The sequence below is a fragment of the Sphaerodactylus townsendi genome, linkage group LG01 (genome assembly GCF_021028975.2).
Source record: "Sphaerodactylus townsendi isolate TG3544 linkage group LG01, MPM_Stown_v2.3, whole genome shotgun sequence".
Lineage (NCBI taxonomy): Eukaryota > Metazoa > Chordata > Lepidosauria > Squamata > Sphaerodactylidae > Sphaerodactylus > Sphaerodactylus townsendi.
The window spans coordinates 87,430,340-87,442,276 of record NC_059425.1 but is presented as its reverse complement, the minus strand read 5'-3'; the positions used below and the strand labels follow the sequence as shown (position 1 = coordinate 87,442,276).

General features: G+C 44.2%; 1 protein-coding gene across 1 annotated transcript in view; it reads left to right on the top strand.

The window, feature by feature from the left end:
- The window catches only part of ACTA1 (actin alpha 1, skeletal muscle), a 6,238-nt gene extending 5,354 nt beyond the window's left edge, over positions 1 to 884 (top strand). The window contains exon 7 of the mRNA XM_048486320.1: positions 449 to 884. Coding sequence (XP_048342277.1) covers positions 449 to 592 — 144 coding nt within the window. The 3' untranslated portion in view covers positions 593 to 884. The remainder of the gene's footprint in view (positions 1 to 448) is intronic.
- Positions 885 to 11,937: the final 11,053 nt, after the last annotated feature.

Sequence of the window (11,937 nt, the reverse complement as noted above, 5' to 3'; positions counted from 1 at the left end):
CCCTGAATTTAGTTTATACTGTAGGGCAGTCTTTTGTGTTTATGCAGAAAGGTTCAAGCAACCTCTGCTGAGGGATTCTGCTGGAGTGGTTCAGTTGTTTGTACTTTAGTCTCTGCGTGTGGAATGGCCCAATGCAAATTATGCTAGCTAATTAATACAACTGGGTGTTGCAGTCTATTAAAGAATGTGGAAGATGCTAACTCATGCCCAGGGATTGGATTAAATGGCATTCTTGTATACTTTCCACTCCTACAACAATACAGGTCTACACCTGTTACGTATGGCAGTGTTCCAAAGCAGCGTGGCGATGCTCCTTCATTTTTGGTTAAAAAAAGAAGGCTTCATTTTAGATCCCGTGTTGCAAAATTATTGCTCTCTTTGTTAATACCTCCCCATCATTGATAACCTCACTTTACTGATCAAATTGTTCCTTTTTTGCTTCTTGTAGATCATTGCTCCACCTGAGCGTAAGTACTCTGTCTGGATCGGTGGTTCCATCCTGGCTTCCCTTTCCACCTTCCAGCAGATGTGGATCACAAAGCAGGAATATGATGAAGCTGGCCCATCAATTGTCCACCGTAAATGCTTCTAAACATGTTTACAAAAAGAAGGATCATTATTACTTGCTAACCACTCTCAGGATGACGACATTGTGAATTGCAGGCTGTTGAACACCTGCAATAGCCACATTAACTTTCTACTTTGTAACAATGTCTTTGTTACTGTTGCTGCAGATGCCATGTGACACAGAGTATATGTAAAGTGTACATAAATTAATTTATTTTACCTCATTTTGTTATTTTTCAAACCATGCCCTGTGGAAGGAAACAACCAAAAAAAAAGTCAAGAAGCATTAAATCATGTGTCATTCTGTCATGCCCCAACACAGCTTTGATGTGGTTTTTTTTGCTCTGGATTCTTCTGGGATGGAATCTTTCCAAACATTTGTTCTGGATTTTCTCAGGCAACCAAATTATAGAAAACAGGGTGAAGAGGGAGTATGCACACAAAGGAAGTGAAGTGGGTCAGTTAGTGTCACAGCATTGCTATGCCATTTAAACTGGTTTTGGTTTTTTCAGAATTCCTCATGCACAGTTCTCTGTGAACTATACTTATGAGAGATAGAGAGAGTACATGTGCTTGAAATATTTGCAGAACCTATTGTACAGCTCGGTATGCAAGGCTATCTAGTGGATACACAGCTGAGGCTATCTAGTGGATACACAGCTGGATTGGAATCCATGAGTGAATCTAATACTCTCACACTGTACTACACTGGCTCTCAGGACTAATTGAAATGTGAGGATCTTTATAAACCAGACAAATAATGTAAGTGATGTTGGTGTTCCAGTGTCTATGACTTCACAGAACAAAAGCTCAACCTCAGCCTTCACAATTAAATTATGCAGAGCTGCCAGTGTAAACTTTCATAACAAGTGGATTTTCTTTAGCTTTTTACTGATAAGGCAGTTTCTTGGCCACAGAATTCAAAATTCCCATTAAGATCAGGGGCCTGTGTATGTACCATGACATTAGCTGACACTTTTCCTGGTGCCCACCAAGTGTTTTCAGAAAGTAGGCATGGCCAGGTGGGGCTTTTGCCTGGCAAGTTTCTGAGTGGCCACTGGAGAGCTGATTGGCTATGAAGATTTTTAAAAACATCACTTTGGCATCAGATGCTACCACAGCTGCATGACTCAGGGTAAGCTGTAAGCAAGAAAATATTTTTAAAATAATATGTTCATTTAAAAGGCATCCTGTCTTCTGCCTGAAATGTTGAAGAGATACTAGCAGAGTTATGCATAACCTCACTCTCTGACATTTTGTGGTTCTGCCCATAACCGTGTGTCAGAATCCAAAGGGGTCTGCAGGCTCCAATGTTTTGGGGACCTCTGCTTTAGACTGATTATTATGGTTTGAAGAAGTTCTCTAGTTCTTAGGCAAAGCTCTGTTGAAATCCTGCAACTTGAGAGACCAAGTATTCAACTTGAGATCTTGCCTATGCAAAGCATGTGCTCTGCCCCTCTACTTCAGCCCCTTCTTTGATTACTGGGTGTTAAACTTTGGTGAGCCAAAGGACTAAAATACTCCAGCGGTCAGGTCAGATTGTCCCGCTACAGTTGGTTTGCTAAAGGATGTCCAATCCCAACTGTTGTCTTTTGATCACATCATATTCTTCTCTGGGCTACTCTAAAATTGGAAGGGGAAGGTCATTTGGTTCAATTGCTTGTGGTATCCCCTGGACTCGAAGCTACTACAATATTGCACAGTAAGACACTCCCCTACTGGAAGGCTCACATCTAAACTAGACAGAAGCTCTTGGCTGAACAGAAAGGAATCTCCTTCATAACTTTGTAGCCTAGCCTTCTTTCTTCCATATTTTGATGTACTAGATAGCAGTTGGTAATATAAAAATCTCACTAATCCTACTCATTCACAATAAGGACATTCCCATCTAGAACTGCCAGCATTTAAAATGGTTCCTCTAGCTATTGCTTTAGCAATTAGCAGGTGATAGTATTTAGCTCCATGCCATGAAAAGCTCTGCTTGCCCAGTTCCACTCATTCAACTTCCGTTAAAGAGACAGGACATTTTCACTATCCAATCAGCAACTTTGTTTTTGTTGTTCCCTAATCAGGACAAATCTGAACTCCTTTTCCCCACCCCCACACATTTTGAATATCAGGTGTCCACCAGCCCAGTCCTCTACTAGTCCTCCAAAGCACACACACACCCCCGCACATTCCACAGTGCTGCCTGTGGTTATCTTTAGCACTATGCTGCAGGTAAAACACTAGCTTTCAGAGGGGGATGGGCCACGACTGGGACTGCTGAGTTTCAACAAGAAGCTTGCTTATGTTTTCCCTATAGGGCTACACAACATGTAAAGCAGCCTCATTCCAAGTCAGACCGTAGATCACTCTCATAGCTCAGAATTGTCGCTATGACTGACAGTGGCTCTCCAGCACTTCAGATGCAGAACCTGGGTCCTTCTATCTACTGGCCCACAGCCACTTCCTTGAGCAGTTAAGACATTGTAACAGGAGCCTGAATACCAGCGCTCTTGGCAGCTTAGCCACAGTGTACCCAAAGCCGACAACAGGTGCAGGACACAGGCCCTGTGCCAGAGGAAACCAACACAAGGATGTGTTTAGTCAAATAAGCCCAGATCTGATGCTTAGTGGTGAATTAAACCGGCTTTCTAGAAAGCCTTAATGGAAATGTTGCATACAACTGATGTTCAATGGCAAAAAACTGGAAAGGCACTACTTTGGTATGGTTTACACTGCCCCCAAACAAAGATGGGGGAGTTGGAGTGCTTGGTGATAAATGACAATGTAAATGTAGTGAATGTATCAGAAACATGGTGGACTGTCAATCAATGGGGTATGGTCCTCTGAGTGAATAAGCCCTATAGACAGGACAGGGAGGTAGAAGAGGTGCTGTGTTGTATATCAAAGAAGGCATTGAGTCAAATAAGCTAGAAAAACCCCTGACAATGGGTGGAGATACTACTACTACTACTACTACTACTACTACTTTATTATTATTATTATTATTATTATTATTATTATTATTATTATTATTATTATTATTATTATTATATTTGTATCCCATTTGTTCTCACTGCTTAGGGACTCAAACCACTTTTCATATCATTCTCCACCCCACTGGTCTAATGAACCTTGTCAGCTAACTGGAAAGGAACAGCAGCTGTGTTTTCCAATAGCCATCAGGCAAACTCTCCACTGCAAGATAAACCATAATGCTTCCTGGGCTACTGTAAGTGAACAGCTTAGCACATCTGGGGGGTGGGGTGAGAGGGCTGCAACCAATGTTTACAAAAAGAATTTTGAGCCTTTTTTGTTTTCTGGAGTCTAAATAGTTTGTCTTATGCCCAGATGGAAAAGTAACCCACAGAGAACAGTGCTCAAAAAGAGAAATTAAGGAAGGAGAGGACGCAGAGACTCTCTGCCCATCTGGAATTTTTCAGGCATTAACTTTACTTCTTTTGAGGCGGAGTGGGAAGAAACACACAGACTTGACAGACCTTTGGGAGTTGGGACCCTAGCATTAGTTGAGTTCAGTAGATATTATTCTATTCTGCATGGAAATATTTTTAAATTTCTGTCATTTGTTTCTGGCTAGGAAAGGAGCTTATTTATGTTAGAATCTTCATTTCCAAGTTCTTACCAGCTGATATGATTATTTACCCATTATTCTGCCAGGGAAGCTGAACAGGACTGTATCATTCCACAAATGTGAACCCTTCCATTTTTCCAGGGGAACTGAGTAGGACTCACCTACCTGTAGCCAGCTACTGATGGCAGGAGGCAGATTTGGCTGAGTGGTGGTCATCTGCTGGTGCACAAACAACAATCGTGATCATGGCAAGTAGGCCATCCAGGAAAAAAAGAGGATATTACAGGTGGGATAAGACATTTTTCCACGTAGCAGGAATACCTGCACCGGTTTTACGGCGCTATTACCTGTTTTAGCTATAGGAACTCCAGCTAAAAACAGGGTGCCTCCCATTTGTGGCTGGCAAGGTCTAGCTGAGAGTGTGGTGGATGCATTTGACAGAGGCATGGAGAAGCTGCAAGTGTTGCCACGCTAGATTTGGGGGCCTGGTGTGGCTACCTTCCTGGTTTGGCTGATGGAGGCTAACTTGGAGCTTGGCGGAGACAGGGTGTCTGCAAGTATCACCCAGGTTGAGGGACCAGGTATGGCCTCCTTGCTGATTTAGTTGGCAGGGTCCTGATTGGATGAGGGCCGCAAAGCTTCCAAGGGATTCTTCAGCAGAGTCTCTACTTGGGATGGAAGGGTCTTTCATGGATGTGGTCCATAATGCTTCCTGGGGGATCTACAGCGTGGCCTCTGTCAGAGGCTGGTGGGGAAGGGGGTTGAACAAGCAGTTAAAAGGTCCCTTCTTGTGGCGGTAGCAGTGTAGGCCAAGTTGCTTGAATTGTTTGCAGTATAGCATAGGTCAGCACCTTGAGATCATTTGGATGGTGAAGTGTTAACCCTCAGGCCAGGCCTGGAGTGTTTCATGGACCTGGGATAGGAAGCCTTTGAAGGGTATCATCACTACCAACCCATAGACCCTGTTGGTAGGGGGACAGAAAGTATCATGAAGCCTTGACGAGGAAGTGCCTGGGCCATACATATATGACAGCCCATGGCTAGTAGCCAGAGTGACCTCACCTCCAAACAAGAGGAGACTTGACTCTTCTGCATCTCACCAATGTTCCAGGCACTAGGGTTGAAATGGGTTTTTGGCCTAGGGGTGCTGCAGATGCCTTTTGATCAATAATGATCAACATTAACAAATAATGATTCTGAGCTACATTGAATTTATAGATGGAAGGCACCTTCATTTACATATCCATTCTTCTTGCAACAACCTGCAGACTTAGGAAGGATGACAGGAATAGCAACAAGGTTATGCAATTCTGTGGTCCATCAAAAGACTCTGGTTAACTTCAAAAAAAGGCTAAGGGCAGATAAATTAACCTGTGAGGGGCGAGCAATTTTTCACTAGTTTTAAAAATGTGATTCCTCTCTGGAAAGGAAGGAGATGAATTAACTACTCATGCTGCTTGCCTGACAATAATGGGGAGAGTGGCACCATGAATGTTCAAGGCAAGTGTTTACAAAGTTCCTCCCTGGCAGATTTATTTGTGAATCACATTTCATGGTCTGCAATGCCAACAAGCCTTCTCTATTTTTAAAGTTTTGCTGCCTTGCAATATCTGAAATGTTAAATAAGCATTCCAAGTACAGGTTGCACAAAGCATGGTGTATTAGCATAGGACTCATGGAATAATTTAGAGGAACAAACAGGGATGGCCACAGGAACCTCTGGGGTCTGGAATTTGCAGTGGCCCTCAACCCAATAAAGGGGCCTCAGAGACCAGGTCATTTGCTCGGCCTTCATCCACCATGAATGAGGCATTGCTCTAGAGGTCCTTGTGACTTAGTAGGAGCCTCTGGGATTATCTCCAATTTCCTGGTGTCAGACATGCCAGGAGGAGAGAGCACAGAACGATTCTTTCTTGTTCCTTTAAGCATTTTCAGTGCTTACAGGGCTAAAAAGAAAAGTCAAGAGCCAAGGCACTGCTCCTTGTATCAGGCGAGGACTGAGGAGATTTAAATTCAAGCCTCCACTCAGTGATAACTTTTAGTGTATGATCCCTCCTTCCTAACCTGCCTCACAAGGCTGATGTGAAGACAGTGGAGAACCCCTATATGCCACCTTAAACTCCACAGCAAAAGGGTGAGATAAAAATATGAGACCCATCATTGGTGGCAGTTTCTTTGTAATCTCCTGAGCAACTGAAGAAACAGAAGGAATTAATGTGATATTTGAGGAAAATTAATAATTTATACAAACACTCAAAATGACAATTCTTAAGTCCAAGACAGATGGGACAGAAACAGTTTTATGGTTAGAAAGAATGGGGAAGAACCCAGTTTTAACAGTCAAAGTAGTATGTAGCTGAGGGAAATCAAACCCTCTCTATAACTGCCCCTTACCTCCCCACAGCACTTTTCCCCCAACTGTTACTTCTAGCATTACTACTCTATTAATAGGAAGAGAAAAGTATGTGTGGAAAGAAGATGCAGGGCGATGTGAGTTTGCCCTTCTCTCCAGTGTGCCGCTTTTGTTAAAGTATGACTCACATACTCCACTTTTTACATAATGGAGGAACTTCCATGTTTAAGGGCATGGAATTACTATCATTAAGTTTGTGTATGGGGGGGAGACCCTTATATTTTAAATAATAATGAAAACTATTACTTCAAGTGCCATTTGAAAACCTAACAGTGCCTCATTAAGGATGGAATACTTACCTCAGAGGTCTTCACTGTGCAGTGAACTTGTAATGGGGTCTCCTCGTATTTCTCTATTTACACGCAAGAAGGGACTCACTCCCGAGTGCACAGTTTTTCTGCAGATAACTCTCCCGAGCCTGCTTCCCTTAACTCCACCCATCAACTAATTCTTAAAGGCACAGATCTCATTACACCCAGCAGTCAAGTTACTGTTCCAAAAATAATCCCTCCCCACAAATGAACGAGGCAAAGCATTTCCCTGGATCATGTGCTTCTGAAAAAAGGGATCATGTCTTAGAGCTGATATTCTTCTCCCCTCACTTCCTGTTTCTGATGCTATCATGGGAGGACAGAGAGGCTTGTTATTCCCAAGCATTCTCTGGTTTCATTATACCGATATCTCAATATAGCAATATATAGCAATAGGAGAATGCAAAAGTCAGTGTGATTTGACTAAGCCTGTGTGAGTGAGCTTCTTTTCTGTGACTTGAAGGAGCCAGCAGCATTGAAGGGAGGGTGAGGGGGAAGGAGTGGGCAGCAGTGTGAGGGTGTAAGTAGGCTGGCCGTGGGTAGAGGGAAGATGTCCAGGACAAAGCTGTACTCACTGGCAAATCTGTCCCGCTCTGGAAGTGAAGCAAATTAAAATCATGATAGAAGTGGTCTTTCTTGCTGCAGAGAGAATGGAATGTGAAAGCTGGGCTTGAGGAAATATGATCGTACAAGAAATTTTGCTGCGATGGACCTTCGCCCCCACCACACAGCAGATACCTTGTCCATAATCGGCCAATGCCAGCTCTTGGTTGCCAGATTAGGGAAGCATCTCTTTGAACTCATGAAAACCAAAACATCCTGGAATGAAAACAAAGGACATGCTGGGGCAGAATATTAGCCTGAATGAAGATGACCACTCCCTCATGCAAAGACTCTGAGCTGTAGAACTGTATACTGGATCAGTCTTCTGGCAGGATCTCTCAAGTGTACCTTGCAAAAGGAAATTCTATACACAAATTTCTCTCCAGTGTTACCACCAAGCTGCCATGGTGTTGATGGGAGACTTGGTGATGACAAGCTTTCTATAGCTTGACTCAAACTATTAAAAAACATACTTGGGGATTACTGCAGGTTCTCTATTACATGAATATCCCTTGCAGTATCACAACTCACTGCTGGATTAACCATAAGGTTACATATGTTATAGAGCAGAGTCTCAGGTGAAAATAAATTTCAGACTATTTATTTCAGACTTGCTCCAACATAATAGCCAACATGACAGCTTTTCAGTATGGGAGGGTCAAAATAGGATGTTGCACGGTAGTCTGTCCGTGAAAGGCAATGGCGTAGCGCCAAGAGGATGGGGGTGCAACGCCCCAGGACCGTGCCTGTGCATGGGCGTGGAGGAGGCATGGAGGAGGCATGGAAGGGTGGGTGGGGGCAGGGGCAGGGGCAAGGGGCATATGCGTGCAGTTCCCCCTCGCCCCGCCCTGGTGACAGGCCCAAACCTTTCAAGTGTTACATTGCACAGTGGAGTTCCATGCAAAAAAAAAAAATTAAATAAATGCATATGTTTAGGCCCCAAATAGGTATGATATTGAAAGATGCATTAATGGATTTTCCTAGCCTTTAAAAAAAATTAGGATTCCACATGGCTTCTTGATTCAAATTAGTTCTGCAGTGCTGGCGGAGAGGGCATGTGATTTTGTCAACTGAAACTAATACCATCTTCACTGTTATCAACCCTGGAAAGGAAGAAAGACAGGCATCCAGTATCACGTCTGTTTTGGCCGTTAGTATCCTGTTTCAAGAACCTGCTTAGGCTGTGAGATATTACACGACATTACATCCTCGGACAGTGGCACCTAATCTTCTCCTAGAAAGAGAGAAAGCTCAATGAATTCAATCAAACCCACATTAGCAAAACATAGGTATTCTGAGGGCTGTGTTTAAGAAATGCAAAAGCTGTTCTTGATAAACTTTGGGAAATTAATGGCCAAAATACATGATAGATGTAACACAGGTGGGGACATAGGAGCCCATGTGTGGGGTTGGTAAAACCCACTTTGAAAGCACTGCGTGGCTTTGTGCAGCTCCAAACGCTATGAGGCAAGAAGAGAAGCTTCACATTTCTCTGCCAAACCATTTTTGACCAGCAGAAATGGCTATTGGGGGGTGGGGAGCTGTTTGCCGCTTCCTTACGATCTTCATGTCCTCCCTCCTCATAGCACTCCAAGTGAATTACACCAATTCTACATGTCATATGATGAATCCGTTCAGGAACCCATGTGTCAATCTATATCTCATGCATCATGCATTTTGGCACTACGTACCAGCATGTTAGTGCCCTGTTCTCCACATTCTTCTGTTTAGTCCATTGGTCTGCAACACAAGTTGGCCTTCACCTCAAGATGACATTAAAGCTTTGGACCACAGAAAGTCCAAAGGAGGCTTGATTACACCATGAGCAGTAATATATTTCAAACCCCAATGAAGCAGGACACATTTCTTGGATCATATGTTCAAACTGCATGCAAGTTAAGAGTTAGGCCTTAGCACGTTGAAAGAAATCCCGGGTACCACTTCTTCAACCATCTACCTGGTTCCTAAGCTCACATGATGCAGCCTCTTGGGGCAGTAAAATGACTGGCCAGATTTGGGGAATACACAGAAATGGGGGTGGGGACTCTCTCCAAGAAACTGTGAGCAGGAGGTGTGAAGGAGACTGGAGTCTTTGCCAGTGGGAACTCATAGGAATTTGCCTGGCTCACCCAGCTGTTGAAATTGAACCTGGTGGAGAGCTGTCAGACATGTGAGCACAGTTAACTGATGTGTAGCTATCTGTCTAATTTGCAAAGATTACCAAATGAAGTGGTATCACTGCAAAGCATCTTTTGGACCCCTCCACTTGGATAATCAAGAGCAAACCTTCTAAGGATCAAGCCCCTTTATGTGTCAGTGTGGTGGCCACCAAAATCAGGGACCTCTAGCTAAAAAAATCTGAGCAGAAAGCAAAGGAAAACATTGGGAACATTTTCTTGTGAATATATGAGCAACTGTTTGGAGTTCTCCATTTTTAGAATACAGAGTAAATTTCACATGGATATTCCTTGTGCAGCAGCTGACCAAAGTCATAAGAGATGTCACTGCATTTCAGAGCACTGAGGCCAGAAGCTTAGAAGGGAGAAGAAATGTGTCAAATCCATAGTCATCTCTGATGAATGGCTGAGTGTGACATGACTCTGAAGGAAGAGGACTCCAAGGACTGCCTTTGTTGGAAACAGACAGGGATATGTTGCCCAGGAGGGTATGAAGCTATCCCTGCAGCTGCCCTGTGCACTTTTGGCTAATCCAGGGGGCCATTCCAGACACACATTGAGTCAAAGCAAAAGCCATTTGCCTGATGATGATGGCAAGATCTGGCTTTTATATGGAAGTCACTTTTCTCCTCTCATGCAGAAGAAGAAGAAGAGAAGGGTTTGGATTTATACCCCCCTTTCTCTCCTGTAAGGAGACTCAAGATGACTTACAAGTTCTTTCCCTTCCTTTCCCCACAAAAGACACCTTGTGAGGTAGATGGGGCTGAGAGAGTTCCGAAGAACTGTGACTAGGCCAAGGTCACCCCGACGGAATATAGGAGTGCAGAAATACATATGGGCATTTTCTGCAGTCAATTTTATCACAGTTTCTCCCTTCACATGGCTGTCCAGGAATCGAGCTAAAACCGGGATGAAGTATTCCAGTTTCTTTTGCACGATCCTGGTTTATTTGTATTTACAACTGAAGGTGGAGTACTCCCTTTGCTGCTGCTTCTTCCCTTGTGTCTGCTTGGCTCCCTGCCCCTCCGGCTGCCGTCTCTGATCCGAGTGCAGGAGGGAGAGAAGGAGGAGGAGGAGGGCGGTGCTATCCTGCCCCTCCAGTGGAATAATGCCCAGCTTGCTGTTCACCGAGATGGAGAGGAACAGGGGCAGTGGAAGAGGAGGAGGGGCAGCAGCAGTGAGACCCTGGATGACCAGCGAGCCCTGCAGCTCACCGAGATCGTGGGCAGGCAAGGTTGTAATAGCAAAGAAACATTCTTTGTATTCTGAAGAATATGACTGTGGGTATTTACATCACAATGCCGGTACGCGGGGAGAAGACCTTGATGTCAGAAGGGGAGACCAGGGAGGTAGGCGCGGGGGGGGGGGGGGGGGGGGGCAGGCGGCAAGGTGGGAAAAATAAACCGGCTTAGCTCCTGTGGTGTCTGCATGGTGTTGGGATCTGCATGGGATATTTGAAAAGAACCGCCAATTTGGTGATTTTTGAAAATCCCGGGATAAGGGAAATGCTGCGGGGCAGCCCTGAATTAGGACTGGGAACCGTGCGAAAATCTTGCACAAAGCAGAATAAATCACTGCCTCATCCCGGGATATTTGGACAGTGCGGAAAATGCCCTGGTTCACCAGGTAAACCTCTGCCACTCAGGTGGAGGAGTGGAAAATCAAACCCAATTATCCAGATTAGAATCCACCTGCTCTTGACCACTACACCATGCTGTAGTACACCATCCATTGAAGGGTGATAGGTGCAGGTCAAAGGATCCTTGTGTTCATCTGGTGGTCTGCTCATCAGAAAGGAGAAGGGAAAGTGGATCAAAATCTTGGAGTGATTCTGAGCTAGGACCAACCCAAAATATTTTGTGGCCTCAAATAAATGCACTGTGCAGTCCTAGAGGTTCAACCCAAGCATTTGCTGTAACATCTTGAGAAATCCTGAGGCGCCCTCTTGCCCAGTGAGGCTTGGGTGTTTCAATTTTAAATATAAAAGCAGGATACTATCATATAGGGTTGCCAAAATCCAGGCAGGGCCTGGAGATCTCTTGAAATTACCATTTATTTACAGATGATAGAGATTAGAAGAAAATGGCTGCTTTGGAGGATAACTGCATGGCACTATTCCCTGTGGAGCAATCTCTCATCCTCAGCCCAGCCTTCCTCAGGCTCCACTTCCATAATCTCCAGGAATTTCCCAACCCAAAGTTGGCAACTCTTATCCCACAGAATCTGTATAATTTGGAGCAATATATCTTTCTAAGAAGGATGGTGGGAATCCATCGTGAAGTCTCGTTA